This window comes from Salvelinus namaycush, chromosome 32 (genome assembly GCF_016432855.1).
Source record: "Salvelinus namaycush isolate Seneca chromosome 32, SaNama_1.0, whole genome shotgun sequence".
Classification (NCBI taxonomy): Eukaryota; Metazoa; Chordata; class Actinopteri; order Salmoniformes; family Salmonidae; genus Salvelinus; species Salvelinus namaycush.
This window is the reverse complement of record NC_052338.1, coordinates 22,974,246-23,001,786: the sequence shown is the minus strand read 5'-3', so window position 1 is coordinate 23,001,786 and position 27,541 is coordinate 22,974,246. Positions and strand designations below refer to the sequence as shown.

Below are 27,541 nucleotides of genomic sequence, written 5' to 3'. Positions count from 1 at the left end.
GGCAGAGCGGAGCGATTTCCACTTTGCCAGCTGCAAAGTCAAAATTGGCAATATCATAATCATTCATAACAACAGAAATGTGTTTAAGGTTAGGGCTCAGCATAAGGTTAGTAGTGTGGTCAGGTTTAAAATCTGATTTAATGACTGTGGCTGTGCCAGCTAGTGACTACCCTGCAGAGCTGCCTCCAGTACATGAGTCATCCCAATAAATGCCATCCTGCACTAAAAATGCAGGTATGTGTATTACCTGTCTGTGTATTGTTTAGAACACATGTTAAACTCATTTCACGGAGGGCCGAGTGACTGCGGGTTTTCGCTATTCCCTTGTACTTTATTGTTGAAATAAGGTCACTAATTAGTAAGGAACTCTCCTCACCTGGTTGTCTAGGTCTTCATTGAAAGGAAAAACCAAAGACCTGCAGACACTAGGCTTTCCATGGAATGAGTTTGACACCCCTGGTTTAGAAGGACACATGACATAGTAGACCTACAGTAATTTCACCATTCCAGAGATCCTCATCTGGTCATTGGTCACTGATTGGTTGTTTGCTTCCCAGTTTTTTCAGGATGGTGGGCACCAAAATGGCCACCGGTCATCCTCCAAGTCGTCCTGTCTCTACACGGCATACGGCATCTGTGTCATCTCTAAATACCCTTACTACAACGCTCTCCGGGACTGCCTGTCATGGTGAGAACAATTCACTGTTCTCCTACTCCTCTAGGTCTTTGTGTTCGTTCAAGTAAATACCGGAAGAGAATACCAAACAGTACATATCAAAATAAATCCAGCCAGACTTGGCCCATCATCATGAAGTGTCAATGATCAGTTTACTCATCTTAGGCACCTATTGACCTTTTTATGTTAATGTTTTTACTGAACGGCGTCCCTCCCAGTCTCTTGACCCAGCTCAAGCCCAGCTGGATGGGGGACTTTGAGGAGAGGGTGAAGGAGTTTTCAGCCAAGCTGGCGCTGGTGCCCATTCCCCCACCTGGGCAACTTCATGTGGTGAGCCAATTGTTTTTCTCTCCATCTCGCTCTATGATATACGTGCATTATTAAACTGTGCTATATGCCATTTAGCGCCATGCTCTACCAACTGAGCCATACAGACCACATCATGTTTCTCTCTTCTGTTGTCATGTGTTGTTATGTAGGTAATGTTCCAGAAACATAATCTCTGTGTTGGTGGTCTATGTTGTTCCTCTGTCCTGTCCCAGGTCTTTAACCTCAGGCCTCTCCAGATTGAGCTTCCCTCCCGGGAGGATAAGGACCGGCCGGCTGTTGACCTGGACCTCCATCTGCCTTTCCTGTGCTTTAGACCCCGACAGCTCCTCCAAGTGAGGACAGACAGTACATAGCTGTCCCACACAGCCTGATTGTACTGCTACTAAACTGCTTAACCCACTACACAATCTGTTCTTTCAATGCAGTTAAAGAAAGTCTACTGTGGAAGACTGGAAATGGGATTATGTGCAAATATACAGTATGTTTCTGTCAACCTGTTTTGATTGGTAAAAGACGTGTATATCTCTATATCAATGTAGCCGTGTGTGTGTGCCTGCGTGCATGTGCTGGTGTCTCTGCTCTTCAGATCATTACCAGCCTGTTGACAGAGCAGAGGGTAGTACTGTTGTCCTGTGACTGGGCCCGGCTCACCCTGCTGGCAGAGAGCCTGATGCTCTTCATCCACCCCCTGGTGTGGCAGCACCCCTTCGTGCCCATCCTCTCACACCAGATGCTGGACTTCCTCATGGCGCCCACCGCCTACCTCATGGGCTGTCATCTGCACCACTATGAAGAGGTGGCTGCGGTAAGGATGGATTTTCACTACATAGCCATGCTAGAATGGTGTGATCCGATAGTGATAGTTATAGAGATGGTTACTGTGACAGTTATCACTGTAATGGTGGTGATGGTTAAAGTGGTGGTGGTGGTTAAAGTGGTGGTGATAGTGACCTCTACCTGGGGCGGCAGGTAGCCTAGTGGTTAGAGAAGTGGGTCTTGAGCAAGGCACTTAACCACCTAGAACTGCTCCAGGGGCACTGTACTGTGGCTGACTTATTTTCCCAGCCCCTCATAGGTGTGTGTCTCTGGGGGTTGGGTTGAGCATAAAGACACATTTCTGTTCTCTGTAAGTTGATGGACAATAAAGTAAATTTTCCTTTACCTTCCCTTACCTCATGGTCTGCCACCTGCATCACTACAAGGAGGTAGCCGCGGTAAGGAGCACTCGCACCATAGTGGAGAATGTTTACACTTCTCAGTCTGGAAATTTTTCTGACATCAGTGATTTATTTATTATTTAATACCCAGATTTATCATGCTTTATTAAGATGTATCATTTATTTTCAGTTTCCACTTGGTTACACGGTATAGAGGATCATGTGGTTCAATGTCCTAACTAACATAAAGTACAGGCGTTAAGAGTCAAGTTAATTTTAGCTTATCCACTTGACTTGTCCCTAATCCTTTGTTCTCCTCCGTCACACAGTATTCTCTGAGAGGGGCAGTGTTGTGTATTACTGTGTTGTGTTGATTTCTGTGTTTTCCCTATATGACAGGAAACGGATGATCTGATCCTGGTTAATATTGATGATGGGACCGTGTCGTCTTCCTGGTCTGATGGGATTGACCTGCCCGATGTCCCGCTGGCGGCCGCAGAGTGTTTTATAACACGGTAGGACAGGAGACCATCTGGGGCGTGTTCATTAGGGCTCGCCTTTGCAAAACATTTCTTATTGGACTGTTCGGGATGTCCCTCCCTGTTTCATTCTGTTTTCTTTCGTTTGGTGCCTAATGAATTGTACCTAGAGAACAAGACTCACGGTTAGTCTGCTGTCCTAAGATAAACTCAGCAAAAAAAGAAACGTCCTCTCACTGTCAACTGCATTTATTTTCAGCAAATTTAACATGTGTAAATATTTATGAGCATAAGATTCAACAACAGACATAAACTGAACAAGTTCCACAGACATGTGACTAACAGAAATGGAATAATGTGTCCCTGACTAAAGGGTGGGTCAAAAGTAATAGTCAGTATCTGGTGTGGCCACCAGCTGCATTAGGTACTGCAGTACATCTCCTCATGGACTGCACCAGATTTGCCAGTTCTTGTTGTGAGATGTTACCTCACTCTTCCACCAAGGCACCTGCAAGTTCCCAGGCATTTCTGGAGTAATGGCCCTAGCCCTCACCCTCCGATCCAAGCCGGTCCCAGACGCGTTGGCAGAACACTGACATTCCTGTCTTGCAGGAAATCACGCACAGAACGAGCAGTATGGCTGGTGGCATTGTCATGTCAGGATGAGCCTGCAGGAAGGGTACCACATGAGGAGGATGTCTTCCCTGTAACGCACAGCGTTGATTGCTGGCAATGACAACAAGCTCAGTCCAATGATGCTGTGACACACCGCCCCAGACCATGATGGCCCTCCACCTCCAAATTGATCCCGCTCCAGAGTACAGGCCTCGGTGTAACGCTCATTCCTTCGACGATAAACGCGAATCCGACCATCACCCCTGGTGAGACAAAACCACGAATCGTCAGAGAAGACCACTTTTTGCCAGTCCTGCCTGGTCCAGCGACGGTGGGTTTGTGCCCATAGGTGACGTTGTTGCTGGTGTTGTCTGGTGAGGACCTGCCTTACAACAGGCCTACAAGCACTCAGTCCAGCCTCTCTCAGCCTATTGTGGACAGTCTGAGCACAGATGGAGGGATTGTGCGTTCCTGGTGCAACTCTGGCAGTTGTTGTTGCAATCCTGTACCTGTCCCGCAGGTGTGATGTTCAGATGTACCGATCCTGTGCAGGTGTTACACGTGGTCTGCCACTGCGAGGACGATCAGCTGTCCGTCCTGTCTCCCTGTAGCGCTGTCTTAGGCGTCTCACAGTACGGACATTGGAATTTATTGCCCTGGCCACATCTGCAGTCCTCATGCCTCCTTGCAGCATGCCTAAGACACGTTCACGCAGATGAGCAGGGACCCTGGGCATCTTTCTTTTGGTGTTTTTCAGAGTCAGTAGAAAGGCCTCTAGTGTCCTAAGTTTTCATAACTGTGACCTTAATTGCTTATCGTCTGTAAGCTGGTAGTGTCTTAACAACCGTTCCACATGTGCATGTTCATTAATTGTTTATGGTTCATTGAACAAGCATCGGAAGCAGTGTTTAAACTCTTAAGTTATTTGGATTTTTATGAATTATCTTTGAAAGACAGGGTCCTGAAAAAGGGACGTTTCTTTTTTTGCTGAGTTTATTACAATGTGTATTGTAATGAATAGGGGAAGGGATGTTATGCAGATAAGTGTCCAAGTTGAGCATTGGAGTAGAAAATGTTTTGTTACCCCTCCCCATTAAGTGTGTGTGTGTGTGCAGGGTGGAGGGCCTCCAGGTGCACTATGACCTGGAGGTGTGTCACCTGGGGGCCAGTACAGAGGTGAACGAGAGGAGGTCCCAGAGGAAGCAGTGGCAGAGGAAACTCAACACACACATCCAGAATATCACTCTGGAACTCATCGTCAACATCTTCAGGTCAGCATCATTTTAAAAATTGTATTTCACCTTTATTTTACCGGGCAGGTCAATTAAGAACAAATTCTTATTTACAATGACTGCCTGGCAAGAGACAAAAGGCATCAAATCTATACTGTTGTTATTCACCGTCGTTCACTATGACTTAAAATATACTGTACATAATTATTATATTATTACATAGTCGTTACAATATTATAACCTAATTGACATGCTTTAATTATGTAACTTTGATAATTGAGACTCACATTGAGCATATCTAGTCATACATTTTGGGTTGGACCAAAGATGCCTATTTTTCTCACAAGCAAAGCCTTTTGATTATCAAATTAACTATTTAGAAAATAGTGACATATTAACACTGTTAGTTATCCTATTAAATCTTGCTTTATTACAACCAATACAATTCCCTGTGCAAAATCACAGCAATATCTTGTAAAATATCAGGACCGGAAAGCTAATCTAGTGATTATTACCCCCCCCATACTCCACACCCCAACCACCACGACAGAGAAGTCCACGATCACCTCAACTATGAGCACAGAGTCTTCAACAGTGAGGAGTTCTTTAGGTCTAGAGAGCAAGCAGACCAGCCATTTTACAAGAAGGTATGATACAAATTCTGGTCTGTCTGTTCAGTGAGACGTCAATCTCTGTTGACTTCTAACCTACAATATTTGGGGCAATATTTTCTGTCCAGAATGTGATCCAATTAAAAGTGAATGCAGTATATTTTGTTTTCTTTGCAGGTGTTGGACACACACATCTTCCACTCATTCCTACGGGATCGTCTGAACAGGAAGATGGACGCATTCACACGTATGGAGCTGAGTACTCGGACAGAAGCTTACAGGTGAGAGGGAAGATGAGAGTTTAGCATGAATATTTATATTTACCTTTAAACTAAGAGTTTATTTTGACCTTGCAAATAGAATTGGATTCAATTGGATTTCAATTTGGTTAAAAAAATATCCTAGCACTAACACACTTGATTCAACTCCTCAGCACCCTTTAGAATCAGGTGTGTTAGTGCTATGGCAAAAACAAAAATGTGCACCCCATTGGGTCCCCAGGACCAGGATTGGGAAACACTGCAGTACTGTATCTTCAAACGCACATCCCAAGTCCTTCCTGGTATAAGCACAGCCTTTCCCCTGACGTCTGTCCTCGCTCCGGGGTGACATTTCCCCTAGGTGCAGATCTAGGATCAGCTTCCCCTCCCCTAACCCTAACCTTAACCATTAGTTGGGAAATGCTAAACTGACCCAAGATCAGCATCTAGAGGCAACTTCACCCTCCACCTCTGAACTCTTCCCCAGTCTGAGGTCCATGACAGAGTCTCCGCGGCGGCCCACCATGCAGGAGTTGGCCCGTAAATACACCAGCCCAGAGAGCCGGCTCAGCAAGAGGCTGGGGGCCAGCCTGCCCAACCTGGGGGAGAGTGGGGGGTCTCTGGTGGGGCCCCTCAGGCAGACCTCCTTCAAGAACATTCAGGTGGACAGCGGTAGGTTCAGGTGGACAGCGGTAGGTTCAGGTGGACAGCGGTAGGTTCAGGTGGACAGCGGTAGGTTCAGGTGGACAGCGGTAGGTTCAGGTGGACAGCGGTAGGTTCAGGTGGACAGCGGTAGGTTCAGGTGGACAGCGGTAGGTTCAGGTGGACAGCGGTAGGTTCAGGTGGACAGCGGTAGGTTTAGGTGGACAGCGGTAGGTTTAGGTGGACAGCGGTAGGTTCAGGTGGACAGCTACGCGTGTGAACAACAAGCCATAGAGATAGAGGACTCATCTTTGTATCTGTGCCATTATAGCGTCTGTGATGGCATGGGCATTTTAAAGTTGTCAATTTTATTAATTGGCTGATTTCTCCCAACTTCTAGGAATCCCCACCCAGTTGACTACTTGGTGGAATGGTGGAGGCCCTTAATGGCAATGACCATGCTAAAACGGGTTATATCCATTATGAGTCCTCTATCTCTATGACAACAGGGACAAATTCGATATGTTGTTTTCCAAAGTTGGCGAAATGTCATGTGCGTCAACTTTTATATCAGTGTATTTGTAACAACCTAACCAATGCGAAACTTCTATTCGATCAGATAAGCCTCACGTAGCAAATGATCAATTACATTTATTTTTTGTTGACCAAATTCTACAATCATTGACCTCCATACCAGAATTCTGCACTTCGTGGGCATATTTTTGTGGAGTAAAGCCTCCCGTTTTGCCTCTTCCTCTCTGCTATTACCATTGGCAGGCGAAGAATTTAACTTGGGGGGGGGGGGGGGGTGTCACTCATTTTTCCCCGGGGGCCGCAATCGTTCTTCAACGAGGTCCGGAGGGCCGCACTGAAAATGTATTATATAAATAGTTTGCAATGCTCCCTGACTGTCTAGTGATTTTATTAGCGAGCTGGACTGTCAAGAAACCATTATCATTCTACACAGTTTGGATGTGGTAAAATGGTTTACTCAAACCACTTGAGGGCTGGAATCAACACCCCTGATATAGCTTAGAAATGCCTCATGAGCTTGGTTTAACTGTTGTACCCCATCAGAACCCAAAATATCAGCTTGTTTTACTCCAATGTTTGTAAACAAAGTTAATGTAAACAAGCACTCTATAGCCTCAACATGGTTAAAACTATAATTTGGATACCGTGGATGGTCGGTCCTTGCATTCATAGCTCTATCTATGAATATGAGAGTGATCAAACATTTCTCCAGCCCCATCCCTCAGCTTTTTACCGAAACTGTGGTCAGGACAATGCTTTGTTATTGTTCCAATTGCTGATTGGCCCTTTTAAGGGTTCCTCTGTATGAATGGATTTAATCTCACTGACCTCAGTTCTTGAAACCTTTGATGGAACCCCATAGGTATGAAGTCTCCCCAGAGGCCAGTGAGATTCTTCAAGCTTCCTGAGTTCCCCCCTCCGCTGGCCTACCACTACGTCCAGAATTACTACCAGGAGATGATCACCCTCCTGGGCAAGGCCATCAGCGGGGCGGCCTCCGAGGACTCCTCTCTCCTGGCTCGCTATCACTACCTCAGGGGCTTCGTGAACACCGTGGCCGGTAAACGCCTGGACGCTCTAGAAGACTTCCAGAACCTCTACAAGACGGACACAGACATCTTTCCTGGCGAGCTGGTCAACGCGCTGGTGGACTCTCTACAGGAGGGCGAACAGGCACTGGCTGACCGCCGACCCGAAATCAAACGCCTGATTAGTCAAGTGAAGAGGGACCATGAGAGGGAGCGGGCGTGCCATGTCGACGAAGGTGTCAAGCGGTTCCAACTCCCGAAAAAGCACATGCAGTTGGAGGACTTTGTGAGGCATGTGCAGGAGTCTGGGATTGTCAAAGACCAGGGGACCATTCACCGGCTGTTTGAGGCTCTCACTGTGGGTAAGGAAGTCATACAGACTCCAAGCTTAGAAAGAGGGAAATAATGAGTGAGGGTAAAGGAGAGAGGGTTGTCTCTCTTGGTGGAGGTTTTCTTCTATGTTAGTTTTACAGTAGCCCCTTGTTGTATGGGACTCATGAACATAATCCAATTGATAATACTTGGCCTATACTCTGTAATCACTCCAGTCCCTGTGATCGATGTGTTAATACCTTACTACATGTCGAGTGAATGGCCATGCTAATTTATCTGATTATTGAATCTGCTTAATTTCTTATCCTTTACCTGATCAGAATGTCGTAAGAGCAGCTTGGGTTGGCATGGTGGTGGCTCTGCGGTGAAGGCTCCTTCCCAGTCTATCTTTTACCTTGATTCCAATCTGGAGGGTAAGCATAGCATTATGCCCTGCCTGCTTGCAGAGTGTGCTGTGCCCAACTCCTACCTTGTGTGTGTGTGTTGCTTTGGCCTGTGTGTGTTCTGCTTCATCAACTATCCCCTCAGGTGTTAAATCTGAGTAGTGTTTGATTTTAACATTAGTGTCGCTTCAAACACCTCACAGCATTCATGGCTGACGTGTAGGTAATATTTTCTTTGTTTTGAAGGACGAATAGTATTTGTGTGTGTCAATTGACTGTTACAGGACTCTTATCTTACAATGGTAATGAGTAGCCTCATGGAAGTGTGTTAAAGTGCCTCACATTTCACTTTACATAGGAGTCATACTGTGCACGTCCAGTAGGGCCAGGGACGATATCAGTATCGAAACAAAGCATGAAGCGGATTTAACATCTTTAGAAAAACAGCTCTGTTGGAAACAAACATCATTATGTTGTCATCCAGAGTCACATTTATTTGTTTTCCAAGCTATAGAACACAATATTTGACATACAGCAGGTTTTAAAGAGAAATATTGTTATACTGGTATCGTCCCGGCCCTAACGTCCAGTGAACGTTGTGTGAATCTCTTGCTCCAGTAAACCACCACACCATGAACTTGCTCCACCAGCCAATCAAAAAAAGGCTGTTTAATGTGGTTCCTAATACTATAACTCCTTCCCCAACCCTGCTAGCTTATCACCTTTCCATTCTAGCTCATTGATTATTGTTTTGAATGGGAAACCTAGTTGAATCCCACCCAGTTTACAGTGAATGTAAACTGCCCCTATGGTTGCAAAACCCTAACTCTAGACTGCCCCCTGCAGGCCAGCAGAAACAGGTGGACCCGGAGATATTCCGCGTGTTCTACACCTTCTGGAAGGAGACGGAGGCCGAGGCTCAGGAAGTGGCCCTGCCGGCCTCGGCCCTGGAGCACCTGGAGGCTAATGAGTCTGTCTTCAAGCTGTCCTCTTCGGTCAAGACCAGCCACGGCGTGGGCAAGATCGCCATGACACAGAGAAGGCTGTTCCTGCTGACCGAAGGACGACCCGGGTACATGGAGGTCACCAAGTTCAGAGACATTGAGGTGAGTTAGGACCTAATTGATCTATGTTACTACTACACTTTATGTGATATACTGTATATTATTCATGATACTATATATTTTTATAGATATTACTACAGTATGTGAATACATTGAAGGCTCTCGGATCCATAATGAAAAAATATGTTTTATTCACTCCGTCGGGGTCTCAACTTACTGTTGGAAGGTAGAATACACAAGGTGCAATTTCGAAATTTGTTTGTACATCAACAGTTTCTCTTATGTCAATCACTGATAGTCCTTCAATTAACCCATGTCAGATAATATTTTTTAGATTGGTAGCGGCCAGCAATCTAAACTTAGTAATCATGGTTGATTTACTGGCTGGGGGGGGCCCCATTTGATTTTGTTAGTCTCACTCAGATATCATATTAAAAACTGCAAACATTTCTCTCCATCGTATGGCAAAATGTGTAGAATTGTAGGAAATGAGCTGTAAAACATGTTGTATGCATAGGTACGCAGTTCAGATGTTTTGTGGCCCCACCCCCATCAGTTGCCCATCCATGCATTAATCTATACAATAAAAGGAATGTGTTTGATGTGCTTATAGATGTGTAATCTATGCTCTGCTATGCAGCTAATGTAGACGACTAGATCTGTTTTTTAAAACTATTTCATATACTGTCATATCATTGAGAAACAGGACATTTTCCTGGCTCTATCCATGTTATGATTGCTTATAGCAAGTGTTACAGTGCACTGTAAGTATGTCATAAGGCACTATAAATACACTCATAAGGCTTTATACATGTGTACCATCATACAAAGTCTTACCAAATATGATATTACAAATATGAATGTCAAAGATGGTGTTAGGTGAATAATTGTTCCCAGATCTGTGGTCTTTACAACCATAGGAGTTGGCTATACAGCACAAACAGATCTGGGACCAGGCTAGTGAATAACCGGTAGGCTTTTGTACCTCAGGAGGTGAAGATCTCCTCTGCTCCCTTCCTACTGCTGAGGATCCCGTCTTTGAAGATCAAGACCACCCTGAGGAAGGAGACGTTCGAGGTCAACCTGAAGTCAGAGGTTGACCTCTGGCACCTCATGGTCAAGGAGATGTGGGCTGGAAGGAAGATGGCCGACGACCACAAGGTAGTATGTCAAAGTGACTGGACAATTTGTTCATCTCTCTGTCTCTGGGTGCGTGTCAATTTATATTTAAAAAAAATCCTGAATTGTGCACTCGTTCACTACTTCCCACAATTCTAGGAATTGGGTTGGTGAAGGCATGGGCCTTATTTCACCATATGTCTTATACTGTACTAGACATTTCCTTTCAAATCCGTAAATGGAAGTGAACAAGGACACCCTTGGGGTGGAAGGAGAGATAATTGGGACATAGCTTCTCTCTCTCTCGTTATCCCGCTCTGCATACGACTATGTATGGCCAGTATGTAGCTACACTATGAAGGGAGTTTTTCTTTAGCAGCAAAGATGGCCAACGTTAGCACTAAAACCATTCTTTCCTGATCCCACCCTGGGCCTCTTGGCAGATTGGACTGTAGCTCAGTGGGTGTGGTTGACATTCCATGTAAGAGGGGGAGCTATGGAGTTTCATATGGGCTTGGCTCTATTGTTCAGCCAGTCCAAAGTCTACACCACTCTCCAGCCTTCAGTTTCCACTATTAAACTGCATGAAACAACATGGATGCTTCTGGCCCCCGGCCCATCTCACTTCATGTATTGTCTTCTTCTCTGTTATCACTGGAAAGACCGCATTTCCCAGGGTTAAGTTCTGTCTTTCTCTTTAATTAAGGCCTCATCCCCTGCTGCCTCCAGCTAGCCTAGCTCCGGATCTGTTTGTGCTATTGTGGCATGACAATAACTACACTAGACAAGGAGTTGGTAAGACCGCACCAACAGATCTGGCACCAGGCTAGCCTCCCCCAACGCATGGTTCAGATGCCATGGAGTTACCGTAAGAGCCAGTTGGTCTGGTTACAAACTACAGGCCCTAGAGATATTTTGAATTCTATTCCTCCTTTTCTCTTTTTCATGTTGACGTCAGCATGATGTCATGGGAAACAGACTCTCTTGTACATCTGGAGCATAGAATGTGTGACGATCATCATAATTCAGATACATATGAATAGAATCTCAAATCTTCATTGTTTCTCGCTCTTCCTCTCCTACTCTCTCTCCCTCTACCTCGCTCTCTCAGGACCCCCAATATATGCAGCAGGCTCTGACCAACGCCCTGTTGATGGATGCAGTGGTTGGCTGTCTGCAGTCACAAAAGGCCATTTTTGCTGCAACCAAGCTGGCACACTTTGACAGAATGAAACTGGAAGGTATGGCAACTGAGATATTTGTGGCGCTATGAATTAGGTTTAAGCAGCTTCTCTCCCAAAGTTGATATTTTTACATGACAAAAAGACGCGAAAAACATCAGATCATACCAAAAAATCCACAACATTTTAGATCATTGACATGAATAACTTTACAGAAAGCGCATGTTTATAAGTCTTGTTTCTCAGGAGATTTTTTATTCATTTCGAACTTTGACCTCTGAGCTTTCTCTCCATCCTAAACAGTCCCGCTGATGGTCCCTAAAACCACGTCAGAGACCCTGAAACACAAGATCAACCCTTCTCTGAACCTGACTAGCCCCCAGGCGGTGGATGTTCTGCTCTACACCCCAGGTAAACTCTCAGGCACGCTGTCAGTCTCAAAGGAACGTGTCAGTCATGACATTAGACACTGTTCCTGTTCAACAAACTGGTAACACTACATATCTGTAGAATGATTTCCCAGTACTATAAACACCCTACAGGATGCTCAGAAAATCAAGTAGGTACTGCTGGTATTTCCCATTCAACTCCACTTCAACCTAAACTCTCCTCCAGTCTAGGACATACCACGTACCCTCACACAGTACTCCTCAGTTCATGACTGTCATGGTAGTACACCTCAAATCTGTGTTCTGTAGTCGAGGTATTGCATGACAACAACACCCGAGAGTCATGTTGTCTGTGTCCTAGTAACATATGTCACACTCTAGACCTGGTTTCAAATACTATTTAATAATCGTTCAAATACTTTGTTTGTTTTAATCTGCCTTGATTGCCAGGTGGGTGGGGTTTGCACTTCTGTGACTATTCAATTGGTTCCATTACAACAGGCAAGCTCAATCAGGCACAGCTAAAGTATTTTAAATGGTGTTTGAACCCAGGTCTGTCACACTCCCTACTGCTGCTTGGACAGTGACGGTGACAGTGTCAGGTTACAGGAGGAGGCTTGGCAGAAAGGGCCAGAGGCATTTTATTTTATTTCACTGCCTCTTAAACAAATAATGAGGCACAGCTTTTCCCAACGCATCACCACCAACCACTTCCTGTTGTGTTCCTTAGTTTCATGCAGTGGTTACTGATAGTAGACTCATATAATAGTCCAAATAGAATCACTGTGATTGTTCCTCCTACTCAAACCACAAATGTTTATATTACAGTTGAATTCTGAAGTTTACATACACCTTAACCAAATACATTTAAACTCAGTTTTTCACAATTCCTGACATTTAATCCTAGTAAAAATTTCCTGTCTTAGGTCAGTTAGGATTACCACTTTATTTTAAGAATGTGAAATGTCAGAATAATAGTAGATATTTATTTAAGCTTTTATTTCTTTCATCACATTCCCAGTGGGTCAGAAGTTTACATACACTCAATTAGTATTTGGTAGCATTGCCTTTAAATTGTTTAACTTGGGTCAAACGTTTTCGGGTAGCCTGCCACAAGCTTCCCACAATAAGTTGGGTGAATTTTGGCCCATTCCTCCAGACAGAGCTGGTGTAACTGAGTCAGCTTTGTAGGCCTCCTTAATCGCACACGCTTTTTCAGTTCTGCCCACAAATGTTCTATAGGAATGAGGTCAGGGCTTTGTGATGGCCACTCCAATACCTTGACCTTGTTGTCCAAAAGCCATTTTGCCACAACTTTGGAAGTATGTTTGGGGTCATTGTCCATTTGGAAGACCGATTTGCGACCAAGCTTTAACTTCCTGACTGATGTCTTGAGATGTTGCTTCAATATATCCACATAATTTTCCTGCCATCTACTTTGTGAAGTGCACCAGTCCCTCCTGCAGCAAAGCACCCCCACAACATGATGCTGCCACCCCCGTGCTTCACGGTTGGGATGGTGTTCTTCGGCTTGCAAGCCACCCCCTTTTTCCTCCAAACATAACGATGGTCATTATGGCCAAACAGTTCTATTTTTGTTTCATCAGACCAGAGGACATTTCTCCAAAAAGTATGATCTTTGTATGATCCATGTGCAGTTGTAAAGTCTGGCTTTTTTATGGCGGTTTTGGAGCAATGGCTTCTTCCTTGCTGAGCAGCCTTTAAGGTTATGTCGATTTATAGGACTTGTTTTACTGTGGATATAGATACTTTTGTACCTGTTTCCTCCAGCATCTTCACAAGGTCCTTTTCTGTTGTTCTGGGATTGATTTGCACTTTTCGCACCAAAGTACGTTCATCGCTAGGAGACAGAACGCATCTCCTTCCTGAGCGGTATGACGGCTGCGTGGTCCCATGGTGTTTATACTTGCATACTATTGTTTGTACAGATGAACGTATTACCTTCAGGCGTTTGAAAATTGCTCCCAAGGATGAACCAGACTTGTGGAGGTCTACAATTATTTTTCTGAGGTCTTGGCTGATTTCTTTTAATTTCCCCATGATGTCAAGCAAAGAGGCACCGAGTTTGAAGGTAGGCCTTGAAATACATCCACAAGGTACACCTCCAATTGACTCAAATGATGTCAATTAGCCTATCAGAAGCTTCTAAAGCCATGACAATTTTCCAAGCTGTTTAAAGGCACAGTCAACTTAGTGTATGTAAACTTCTGACCCACTGGAAAAGTGATACAGTGAAATAATCTGTCTATAAACAATTGTTGGAAAAATGACTTGTCTTGCACAAAGTAGATGTCCTAACCAACTTGCCAAAACTATAGTTTGTTAACAAGACACGTCATAAGAAACATGCTCTAGTCTGCAAGGCTCCTCAGTCCTAGCATTCTGTGTAAAGGAGCCTGTGTCTTAACCTAGTGACATCAGGGAACCAACAGCAGCTTCTTTGTTTAACACAGTGTCCCTTCTCCCTACTCCTTCCCCTGGTCCTCTCACAGACAGTGGTGTGTTTGTCTGAGCCTTCCCCCTGATTGGTCCATCTGTAACCAATTAGAAGGGGGCATGGTAGTGGCCATGGTACGGGGCCTGGACATGACCCTCTAGGCCTGTGGTTCTCAAACCTCTTCTCGGAGACCCCCAAGCCGTTCCATGTCTTTGAACAATTCCAGAGCTAGCACACCTGATTCAACTTGTCAACTAATCATCAAACCCTTGAATAGGTAAATCAGGGGAGCTAGTTCAGGGCTACAACAAACTTGTGAAACGTCTGTGGGTCTAGGTGGAGAGGTTTGAGAAGCACCGCTCTAGGCATTGGTAATAGTGCTGCGTCAGCACAGAGCACCGCTTTCAGGGACTAAATGTAGGTTACTTATGTACCCTTGGACAGAGTCCAGATTCCCCCCTCCCTCCTTTCTGTTCTGTTCTTCACTCCTCCCCAAGAAAGTGACACAAGTTCTTTTCTTTTTCCTATTATGATTTGAAAAATAAATGTTAGGCCGTAAGAGGAAATGGAACAGCTAGGCTGAAGGTGGACAGATTTAGGTTGTATTCCATAATATGGATTGATGTCTGAAAAGTTCCATATGTGTGCCATTGTGTAACTAAATGTTTACACTTCTTCTGTATGTGTGTGTGAGAGATATTCACCTTTGCGCATAAGACACTAGATGTATTAGAATATAAGTATTTATTATAATTAAAGAATATTCAATGCATTTCAGCCTCAGCCTTCATCAGGGATTCTTTTTAACTTAACTGTATACAGTGCATTCGGAAAGTATTCAGACGCCTTGACTTTTCCCACATTTTGTTAGGTTACAGCCGTATTCTAAAATTGATTTAATAAAAAATGTATCTCGATCTACACACAATAGCCCATAATGACAAAGCGAAAACAAGTTTTTAGAAATTTCTGCAAAAAATAAAAAAACATACCTTATTTAAGTATTCAGACCCTTTGCTAAGAGACTCGAAATTGAGCTCAGGTGCATCCTGTTTCCACTGATCATCCTTGACATATTTCTACAACTTCATTGGCGTCCACCTGTGGTAAATTCAATTGATTGGACTAGATTTGGAAAGGCACACACCTGTCTATATAAAGTCCCACAGTTGACAGTGCATGTCAGAGAAAAAACCAAGCCATGAGGTCGAAGGAATTGTCCTTAGAGCTCTGAGACAGGATTGTGTCGAGGCACAGATCTGGGGAAGTGTACCAAAACATTTCTGCAGCATTGAAGGTCCTCAAGAACACATTGGCCTCCATCATTCATAAATGGAAGAAGCTCTTCCTAGAGCTGGCAGCCCTGGCCAAACTGCGCAATTGGTGGAGAAGAACCCGATGGTCACTCTGACAGAGCTCCAGAGTTTCTCTGTGGAGATGGGAGAACCTTCCAGAAGGACAACCATCTCTGTGGCACTCCACCAATTAGGCATTTATGGTAGAGTGTCCAGACGGAAGCCACTCCTCAGTAAAATGAACATGACAGCCCGCTTGGTTTGCCCAAAGGCACCTAAAGACTCTCAGACCATGTGAAACAAGATTCTCTGGTCTGATGAAACCAAAATGTAATTCTTTGTCCTGAATGCCAAGCGTCATATCTGGAGGAATACTGGCAACATCCCTATGGTGAAGCATGGTGGTGGCAGCATCATGCTGTGGGGATGTTTTTCAGCGGTAGGGACTGGGAGACTAGTCAGGATCGAGGGAGAGATGAACAGAGCAAAGTACAGGGAGATCCTTGATGAAAACCTGCTCCAGAGCGCTCAGGACCTTCACTGGAGTGAAAGTTCACCTTCCAACAGGACAACGACCCTAAGCACACGGCCAAGACAACGCAGGAGTGGCTTTGGGACAAGTCTCAATGTCCTTGAGTGGCCCAGCCAGAGCTCGGACTTGAACCCAATCGAACATCTCTGGAGAGACGACGCTCCCCATCCAACCTGACAGAGCTTAAGAGGATCTGCAGAGAAGAATGGGAGAAACTCTCCAAATACAGGTAAATACTCAAGGCTGTAATTGCTGCCAAAAGGGCTTAAACCAAAGTACTGAGTAAGGGGTCTGAATACTTATGTAAATGAGATTCATTTTTTTGCAACGTTTTCTAAAAACTGTTTTTGCCTTGTAATTATGGGCTATTGCATGTATGTTGAGGGGGAAAAAACTATTTAATCAATTTTAGAATAAGGCTGTAACGTAACATTGTGGGAAAAGTCAAGGGGCCTGAATACTTTCCAAATGCACTATAGTTACCATTTCTACTAGTCAAGCCATGAGCTACTTACTGTATTTGAATCAGACCTACAGTATATAGACTTTTTCAGCATGTGAGAAATATTATGCCATGCTTGTAGGAATATAGAAATAGATGCATAGAAAATGCAGATTCAGGGGTTCCTGCATTCAGCAATATTTTTGTTCACATTCTCAGGCCAGCTGGGCGTGTCGTCTGACTCTGAGGGTGATGGGAACCCCAAACTGTGGTGTGCCCTGAGTGACGGGAAGGTGGTGGTGTTTGATGCAACCAGCTGGTCCATGCAGCAGAACCAAGTCCAAGTGGGAACTTCACGAGTGGTAAGGATGGGGATGGGACCACTTTTAAAGGAGTAGGCAAATTGAAGGGAGGAGGACAATTTATAGAATTATCAAAAAGCAGTAGTAATTCACTTACCACATTTAGTCGTCTTCTGCTTGGTCCCATTTGGCTATATTTAGTGTTTGTGTAGATGAATATAACTTGAGGGATTCTGCTGACCCCTGGTGGGTACAGTATGTTATGACTGAAATTACCTGCTTGGACCTGCTTCTATGTTTTTGAAATGGGACGGTTTTAAAATGGTGTTTATTTCTGAATTGTCTTGGTGCCATGGTTTGAAATAGGCAGGCCACCTGGTTTGAAATGGGCAGACCGCCTGGTTTGAAATGGGCATGCCAGCCTGTCTGGTAACATGGTCCTGAGATTCTATGTTTTGTTGTTTTGTCCAGAACTGCATGCTGGGAGTGGACCGGCAGCAAGTGTGGATTGGCTCCCAGGATTCAGTCATTTACATAATCAGCACCCGCAGCATGTCCTGTAACAAGCAGCTGACAGACCACCGCAGTGAGGTCACAGGGCTGTCCCTAGGGGAACGCAGCGAGAAATGCAGGTGAGGGGTGACGATGACATGCAGTTGAAATCTATCCGGCTGGGTTAAACTTAAATTTACAGTAATGTTGATTAATGAGCACTGTCCTTGTAAAATGAAATGTAATCTAGTGAAGTTAAACATACAGTTACTACTGGCATCATATCCATAGAGAGAGCTGTCTTTTTAGGACCGCATGATAACGGCATCAATGAGCAGTCCCAGCTCGAAGTAAAATTGTTTTAAGTATAACATCCTTTCTTTATGCCTGGGTCGTGTTCATTAGGCACCAAAAGGAGGACAATGGACTGAAGATCTGAACGTGTCCAATATGAAATGCTCTTTCCAGTTTTTAAAAACATTTCGCTACTGTGTGCCACACTAAACACGAACATGTATTCCCTGTTGCAGCCCCAAGGTGGCATACTCCTGCAGTGCGGAGGGTGCAGTGATAGTGTGGGACGTGTCCACGTTACAGGTCAGGAAACAGTTCCGGGTCTCCTGCGACCGTCTCCAGTCCGTTCAGCTCTGCAATGGAACCCTATGGTGCTGTAAGTACACGTACAAGCATAAAAATAAGGTACTTAAAATGACTTCTGGCTGTACTATACTACTGTATATATTTATTTATTTTTATTTCACATTTATTTATCCAGGTAGGCTAGTTGAGAACAAGTTCTCATTTACAACTGCGACCTGGCCAAGATAAAGCAAAGCAGTGCAACACAAACAACAACAGAGTTACACATGGAATAAACAAACATACAGTCAATAACACAATAGAAAAAGTATATGTACAGTGGTTGCAAATGAGGTGAGATGGCAATAAATAGGCCATAGTGGCGAAATAATTATAATTTAGCAATTAAACACTGGAGTGATAGATGTGCAGAAGATGAATGTGCAAGTAGAGATACTGGGGTGCAAAGGAGCAAAAAAATAACAGTATGGGGATGAGGTAGTTGGATGGGCTATTTACAGATGGGCTATTTACTGGTGTAGTGATCTGTGAGCTGCTCTGACAGCTGGTGCTTAAAGTTAGTGAGGGAGATATGGGTCTCCAGCTTCAGTGATTTTTGCAATTCGTTCCAGTCATTGGCAGCAGAGAACTGGAAGGAAAGGTGGCCAAAGGAGGAATTGGCTTTGGGGGAGACCAGTGAAATATACCTGCTGGAGTGCGTGCTACGGGTGGGTGCTGCTATGGTGACCAGTGAGCTCAGATAAGACGGGGCTTTACCTAGCAGAGACGTATAGATGACCTGGAGCCAGTGGGTTTGGTGACGAATATGAAGCGAGGGCCAGCCAACGAGAACATACAGGTCGCTGTGGTGGGTAGTATATGGGGCTTTGGTGACAAAACGGATGGCACTGTGATAGAAGACTGCATCCAATTTGCTGAGTAGAGTGTTGGAGGCTATTTTGTAAATGACATCGCCAAAGTCAAGTATCGGTAGGATGGTCAGTTATACGAGGGTATGTTTGGCAGCATGAGTGAAGGATGCTTTGTTGCGAAATAGGAAGCCGATTCTAGATTTAACTTTGGATTGGAGATGTTTGATGTGAGTCTGGAAGGAGAGTTTACATTCTAACCAGACACCTAGGTATTTGTAGTTGTCCACATATTCTAATTCAGAACCATCCAGAGTAGTGATGCTGGACAGGCAGGAAGGTGTGGGCAGCGATCGGTTGAAGAGCATGCATTTAGTTTTACTAGCATTTAAGAGCAGTTGGAGGCCACGGAAGGGAGTTGTATGGCATTTGATCTCATTTGGAGGTTTGTTAACGTAGTGTCCAAAGAAGGGCCAGAAGTATACAGAATGGTGTCGTCTGCTTGGAGGTGCATCAGAGATGACAGATGGATTCTTATTGATTGTTTTATTTGTGATTTGGGCATGTTATTCCTCCTACATCATTCAGGTGCCAGAGACTGCATTATGGAGGTGTGGAAAAACGGAATGTTACATCGCAAGATCTCCCTTCCTGAGCAGCTCTGTGGCTCCCCAACTGCCTTCAGCAGCCTCCTGCTCTACCATGAGGTGGGTAGTGTCTGTGGTCATATAGAGATATACAGTGCATTCGGAAAGTATTCAGACCCCTTTTCCCACATTTTTCCCCCCCATCAATCTTCACACAATACCACATAATGACAAAGCAAAAACACATTTTTAGACATTTGAAAAGCTGAGATATCACATTTACAGAAGTATTCAGACCCTTTACTCAGTACTTTGTTGAAGCGCCTTTGACAGCGATTACAACATCAAGTCTTCTTGGGAGTTTCTCCCATTCTTCTCTGCAGATCCTCCGGATCGGGTTCAAGTCCGGGCTCTTGCTGGGCCACATAAGGACATTCAAGAAACATGTCCCGAAGCCACTCCTGCATTTTCTTGGCTGTGTGCTTAGGGTTGTTGTCCTGTTGGAAGGTGAACCTTCACCCCAGTCTGAGGTCCTGAGCAGATTTTCATCAAGGATCTCTCTGTGTTTTGCTCTGTTCATCTTTCCCTTGAACCTGACTAGTATCCCAGTCCCTGCCGCTGAAAAACATCCCCACAGCATGATGCTGCCACCACCATGCTTCACCGTAGGGATGGTGCCAGGTTTCCTCCAGACGTGATGTTTAGCATTCAGGCCAAGGAGTTCAATCTTGGTTTCATCAGTCCAGAGAATCTTGTTTCTCATGGTCTGAGACTCCTTTAGGTGCCTTTTGGCAAACTCCAAGCGGGCTGTCATGTGCCTTTTACTGAGGAGTGGCTTCCATCTGGACACTACAATAAAGGCCTGATTGGTGGAGTGCTGCAGAGATGGTTGTCCTTCTGGAAAGTTCTCTCATCTCCACAGAGTAACTCTGGAGCTCTGTCAGTGACCATCGGGTTCTTGGTCACCTCCCTGACCAAGGCCCTTCTCCCCCGATTGCTCAGTTTGGCTGGGCGGCCAGCTCTAGGAAGAGTCTTGGTTCCAAACTTCTTCCATTTAAGAATGATGGAGGCCACTGTGTTCTTGGGGACCTTCAATGCTGCAGAAATGTTTTGGTACCTTTCCCCAGATCTGCGCCTCGACACAATCCTGTCTCGGAGCTCTACAGACAATTCCTTTGACCTCACGGCTTGGTTTTTTCTCTGACATGCACTGTCAACTGTGGGTTCTTATATAGACAGGTGAGCTTTTCCAAATAATGTCTAATCAATTGAATTGACCAATGGTGGACTCCAAGTTGTAGAAACATCTCAAGGATGATCAATGGAAACATGATGCACCTGAGCTCAAAAATTTCTAAAAACCTGTTTTCGCTTTTTCATTATGGAGTATTATTGTTTGTAGATTGAGGGGAAAAAATTATGTAATCAATTTTAGAAGGCTGTAACAAAATGTGGAAAAAGTCAAGGTGTCTGAATACTCTCCGAATGTACTGTGTGTATATATCTCTATCCATCTATCTATACACATATACTGAGTATATAAAATGTTAAGAACACCTGCTCTTTCCATGACGTAGACTGACCAGGTGAAGCTCTGATCCCTTATTGATGTCACTTGTTAAATCCACTTCAGTCAGTGTAGATGAAGGGGAGGAGACAGGTTAAAGAATGATTTGAGACATGGATTGTGTGCCATTGAGGGTGAATGGGAAATACAAAATATTTAATTGCCTATGAACAGGGTATGGTAGTAGTAGGTGCCAGGCGCACCAGTTTGTGTCAAGAACTGCAACGCTGCAGGGTTTTTCATGCTCAACAGTTTCCCTTGTGCATCAAGAATGGTCTACCACCCAAAGGACATCCAGCGAACTTGACACAACTTTAGGAAGCGTTGGCGCCAACATGGGCCAGCATCTCTGTGGAATGCTTTCGACACCTTGTAGAGTCTATACCCTGACGAATTGAGAGTGTTCTGAGGGCAAAAGGGGGTGCAACTCAATATTAGGAAGGTGTACCTAATATTTGCTATACTCAGTGTATAGTCAAAGGCAATTTAGTCAATATAAAACACTAACATTTTCCTCCTTTTTGAACAACCCCACGTGTGTGTGATGAGCTGAAATAAAATATCCCAGAAATTTTCCATACGCACATAAAGCTTATTTCTCTCAAATTTAGTGCCCAAATTTGTTTACATCCTTGTTAGTGAGCATTTCTCCTTTGCCAAGATAATCCATCCACCTGCCAGATGTGGCATATCAAGAAGCTGATTAAAAAGCATGATCATTACACAGGTGCACCTTGTGCTGGAGACAATAAAATGCCACTCTAAAATGTGCATTTTTATCACAACACAATGCCACAGATGTCTCAAGTTGAGGGAGTGTGCAATTGGCATGCTGACTGCAGGATTGTCCACCAGAGCTGTTGCCAGATAATTTAATGTTTGTTTCTCTACCATAAGCCGCCTCAAACGTTGTTTTAGAGAATTTGGCAGTACTCCACCCGGCCTCACAACCGCAGACCACGTGTTACAACGCCAGCCCAGGAACTCCACATCTGGTTTCTTCACTTGCGGGATTGTCTGAGACCAGCCACCCTGACAGGTGATGAAACTGAGGAGTTTTTCAGTCTGTAATAAAGACCATTTTTGGGGGAAAACCTCATTCTGATTGTCTGTGCCTGGCTCCTAAGTGGGTGGGTATGGTAAAAGGCAGAGGTGGGACCAAGTCATTGTTTTACAAGACGCAAGTAAGTCTCGAGCCTTAGCACTCAAGTCCCAAGTCAAGTCCCAAGTCAAGACAGGCAAGTCCGAGTCAAGTCTCAAGTTCTAAACTTTGAGTTTCGAGTCCTAAACAAGTCATAATGTGCTCTTCACCAAATTGAATACCATTTCAAAATTTTTAACAAGAGTAATAGTTATATTAAATTTACGCAAATCATGAATGCTTTTTAAAATATATTTCTTGTTTTCCAAATAAACTTTATATTTCCATGGAAATAAATGAAATGACCTGCTTGTCAATATGACAACAAAAACTAAATATTGTAGTGCTCTCTCTAGATGTACTCTAGACACCTAAAACAATCCTGCCATAAAGTTACAATAATGTATTAAAAGGTACATCAAAACAACTGATACTGAACTTCAGGTAGGCCTACAATTTGAACACTGGCCTGAATGTCTGTAAAAAAAAAAAAAAATACAGATCCAAAAGATGGGAGATAAAACCTGCACTCCCCCCCCCCCCCCCCCCCCCCTTGTACACAATCGCCCAACCTTAACACACACACACAACCTCTCTGTGTGTGGTTACAGTAGGCTAATGTATGTCAATGGTTTTAGGAACAGCAGTTGTAGCTCAAGATTAGGTGCATCTTTCCAAGGGCTCCGTCTGAATTCACCTGCCGACGTTCCTCTGCACTGCCACACACAACTTTTTCTCCATTGGCACAGTTTGATTGGCTGCTGTCCGATTCAAACTGTAATCCGTTAAATGAGAGTTGATGCGCTGCACACTTTTTTTAATAGCATAATTTTTTATATTTGGGCTTGGGGAGGGTATCAAGTCAGTTTGAGTCAAAAGGCTCAAATCCAAGTTAAGTTACGAGTTATTGGTGTCAAAGTCGAGTTGCAAGTCTTTTTTGATTTTGTTGAGTCTAAAATCATAATTTTGTGACTCGAGTCCACACCTCTGGTAAAAGGTTCCAGGCGCACCGCTTTGAGCGGTGTCAAACTGAGGCTAGTGAAATGTGTATATATATTTTTCTTATTTTATTATCTCAAATGGAATAATGATGAGGATTAAAGATCATACCCCCAAGACATGGTAACTTGTCACCATATCTGTAATCATGGTAGCTTCTACATTAATGTAGAAGTCTTTAGATACGTGTTGTGTACCATACGTGTTTCAGAGGGAGCAGCTGTGGACGGCCTGTATAGACGTAGGGGAGCTGTGTGTGTGGCACCTCAGGGAGCCCACCAAGCCTTTCCAGAGGATCCAGCTGCCTGACTGTGCAGGCGTCACCTGCCTTATCAAGGTCAAAAACCAGGTGAGATTGTCTGTAGACTGTACTGTAGGAGGAAAATGAGTGTGCTTCTATTCTACTCTACTGTAGTTTCTATAAAATGGCATTGCTTGGGTACTCCACTGGATTAGTTACATTACTTAGTTCTGTATTAAGGTATTATGTGAAAGTTTAAAATATTAACAGGCCCAAATCACCATGGGTTCCCTTTCCCACTCCTTTCCCGCTTTATTTTTTTTTTTAATAGCTTTTTTAAAATACTGACTAGATCATTCCTATCACAATGCACTCTGGCATGTCAATTGTCAATTCAGCATGTCTTAAAACCAGAAATGAGATGTGTCCTTTATGGTGATGAAACCTAATCTGTTAACCGGTCCTGTCAGATCTGGGTTGGGGGCCGAGGGTGGAGTTCGGGGAAGTCCAGGGGGAAGATCTACGTAGTGGATGCCCAGCGACACACGGTGGAGAAGGAGCTGGTAGCTCACACAGACTGTGTCCAGGCACTGTGCTCTGCAGAGGACCGCTATGTGCTGAGTGGGGCAGCCCGTGAGGACGGGAAGATAGCCATCTGGAAAGTGGAGTAACTTGAGTGGAAATTCAATACTGCCACCTGGTAACTGGGGGTCAGAACAGGATTGTGTTCATTATTCACCAAACGGTAGAAAACGGACTGAAACAGGAACTTGTTCAATAAGAAACGCTCATTTTTGTTAACCATTAAATTGTTTTGCTAAGGTGTGCCCAAATAACCCAGGTGATTATGAACAGTTGGGAAATAAACTCTAGTCGTGATTTGTGACTGCCTGTGGATGGATGACCAACCCAAAGTTCACCTGATTGCATAGGATTTATTTCTGGAATAATCTTTCCAACCTATAGTTTTAAACACATGTATCTTATTGTTTATGTTAAAGGGAAACTATTTAGGTATTTGTTTCATTAGTCCATTGTTGATATAATCCCAACATGTTTTGAATATCAGAAATACATTTTTCAAGATATATAACTTAAAAAATACAGATACTGCCGGTGTGATGCATTTTTGGACTATCAACAATAGACTAATGAAACAAATACCAAAACACAGTTTTGGATGTCATTTTCCTTTTTAAGCAGTACACTGCTTATTGTATTATTTACATCAAAGGAGGAACCTTAGATGTTTTTATATTGGGATGCTTCACAGGCTACTCACATCCAAATAAGTATTTCATATTTAATGTATGTGCTTTTTCTTCTAAATATGTTTTTGTATGTTTAATACACTCAACCCAAACTATGCATTTTAGTATTATTAAAATGTTTAGTAATGAAGACTTGTCCTCGCAATGTATTTGTCTCAGTCTTCATATAACATGACACAAGCTACTTCTAACATTTTAAATGAAAAAATGAAATATTTTCCATTAATATTAGTGTTTCTTGTATATTCTTTATAGTACAGTATATTGTTTTGTAATATGCCTTTTGCCACCAGGGGACAGTACAGCATCCTCTATTACATTTTAATTCACATCCCAGAACTGTCTTCTGTAAACTGTTTGTGTAGGCTACAGGTCATGAGATTGACATTGTAATGACAAACTAAATACTTGAATTTCTCTATATAGCGATTTGGTGGAACAAGCTTCCCCCTAACATCAGGACAGCGGAGTCCCTGCCCATCTTCTGAAAACGCCTGAACCTACCGTACCTTTTCAAAAAGTATTTTGATTCATCCCACAGCACAACAACAATATTCAGCTATACTACCATTTTTTTTTTTTTTTAATCTTGAGGATTATAACATTTTAACCCACTTGGCACATATATAATCAGATGAAGTAATTTGGCTGCCTTCATGCAGTAGTCTTTATTCAGATTTGTATTAAATCCCGTTACGGTGGCTACAGGCAAGCCCGTATCTACATCATCTGAGAATCCTCTCATTAATCACACCAGCAGATGGCAAAATCATCAAAGTCATCATCCAAATGCCAGAGTATTCCAATTTTTATTCTCTAACTGTTGCCAGCTCTACAAATATAAATCCCTCTCCTCTGTTTCTGTGTTGCATTGTATGAACACAATCACAGACCACATTTTAAATCCAGCTGTAGATTAGAGACTGGGGATTTTTTTAAACAATGTTTTTTTCCACAAATTGGGATGTACCCAATGGGTTTCAAATGCCATCGATTTTTGGTCATAACTACAACTTTGCTATGAGTTGTAGTAATTGAATCCAGGGACGTCTAAGACCCTTTGAGGTTGAATCTATAATACTAGGATTACATTACACAGGGGCCCCGTTGAATCAAGCATCTATACATAAAGTAATTTAGCAGACACTCATATCCAGAGCGACTTAGTCGCAATTAGGGTTAAGTGCCTTGCTCAAGGGCACAATTAAAAGTTTTTTTTTTTTACCTAGTCAGCTCGGGGATTCGAACCAGAAACCTTTTGGTTACTGGCCCAGTGCAGGTAGCTACTGTGGGTAGGCTACCTGCCACCAACACACAGACTGGGTGACAGCAATAAGATTAGTCCAACACACATCATGACATCATTTATACACACGTACAGTATATAACAGGAAGACTCCTCCCCTCAGACAGATATCAATTCCCAGAAGAAGTATTGTGTGGGCTGGTAATGGCTGGAGCGGAATAAGTGGTAAGTTATCAACATCAAACACATGGTTTCCATGCGTTTGATGCCATTCCATTCGCTCCGTTCCAGACGTTATTATGAGCCGTCCTCCCCTCAGCAGCCTCCACTGTTCCCTACACAGTGCACTACTTTAGATCTGGGCCCTTGTCAAAAGTAATGCACTATATAGGGAATAGGATGCCATTTGGGACCTAGCTACTATGCAGAGTAAGGTCTGGTTGATGATCATATAGTGTTGCTTCATAATGGCTGGTAGTGGGGGTGTTTTTTCAGACTTTATTTGTATTTACAGTAAAAGGCCATGAAATATTGAAGATGAAAATTACCTAGCGAAACTGCATTACCAATTTACCAAACCATTATGTAAGATGGCCTTGGGAGCACCATTGTCCTGACCTGGGTCTCTGTCATTTTTTGGTAAACCTGTTTTCTGTAAATCATGAGGATTGGAGGATTCCCTATGCCAAGGGTTACTCCGTTTGGAAGTTTTCCAAGCTTTTAATACTCACAGTATGTGAGTGTGGGGGTTTTCAAGTGTGTGTGTGGGTGATTGTGCATGAGGATTAGGAATCTGCCTCTTTTTATGAGTCAGCACAGAATGCTGCTGAGTGAACAACCACTTGCTATCGGCAGAGGGATGGATGGATGCACAGTATGTGGCAGTTGAACCGAGAGGGGTCTTTGTGTTTGCCAAATGGATGGAACTCTGCTACCATATCTACTGTATACCGGTATCCGTTCCTTCCATTTGATAGGCAAAATGGTTGGCTACGGTAAATGTCATCTGTACATAGTGGCAAGGAAAAGTATGTGAACCCTTTGGAATTACCTGGATTTCTGCATAGATTTGTCATGAAATTCGATCTGATCTTCATTTAAGTCTGCTTAAACTAATAAAACAAACAATTATACGTTTTCATGTCTTTATTGAACAGACTGTGTAAACATTCACAGTGCAGGGTGGGAAAAGTATGTGAACCCTTGGATTTCTAACTGGTTGACCCTCCTTTTTGCAGCAAGAACCTCAACCAAACATTTTCTGTAGTTGCGGATCAGACCTGCACAACGACCAGGAGGAATTTTGGACCATTCCGCTTTACAAAATGGTATCAGATCAGCAATATTATTGGGATGTCTGAACCGCTCTTTTGAGGTCATGCCACAGCATCTCAATCGGGTTGAGGTCAGGACTCTGACTGGGCCACTCCAGAAGGTGTATTTTCTTCTGTTAACCATTCTGTTTATTTACTTCTGTTTTCGGTTGT

At 43.6% G+C, this 27,541-nt stretch overlaps 1 protein-coding gene across 1 annotated transcript; it reads left to right on the top strand.

Moving 5' to 3' along the window:
- The first annotated feature begins 228 nt into the window (after window positions 1–228).
- LOC120027059 (DENN domain-containing protein 3-like) lies at window positions 229–24,923 on the top strand. Its single transcript, XM_038971904.1, has 22 exons — window positions 229–234; window positions 558–688; window positions 895–1,006; window positions 1,219–1,338; window positions 1,593–1,811; window positions 2,563–2,678; window positions 4,373–4,528; window positions 5,040–5,136; window positions 5,278–5,381; window positions 5,848–6,032; window positions 7,399–7,926; window positions 8,218–8,310; window positions 9,127–9,386; window positions 10,335–10,505; window positions 11,575–11,704; window positions 11,948–12,055; window positions 16,980–17,122; window positions 17,534–17,694; window positions 18,085–18,224; window positions 19,591–19,709; window positions 23,508–23,645; window positions 24,008–24,923. Exons 1-22 carry the CDS (start codon window positions 229–231, stop codon window positions 24,206–24,208), a joined length of 3,438 nt encoding a protein of 1,145 aa, XP_038827832.1. The 3' UTR covers window positions 24,209–24,923.
- The last annotated feature ends 2,618 nt before the right edge of the window (window positions 24,924–27,541 follow it).

Coding starts and splice junctions, on each gene's coding strand:
- LOC120027059 (XM_038971904.1), top strand. Junction 689..894: donor CTCCGGGACTGCCTGTCATG/GTGAGAACAATT, acceptor CGTCCCTCCCAG/TCTCTTGACCCAGCTCAAGC. Junction 18,225..19,590: donor CAATGGAACCCTATGGTGCT/GTAAGTACACGT, acceptor TACATCATTCAG/GTGCCAGAGACTGCATTATG.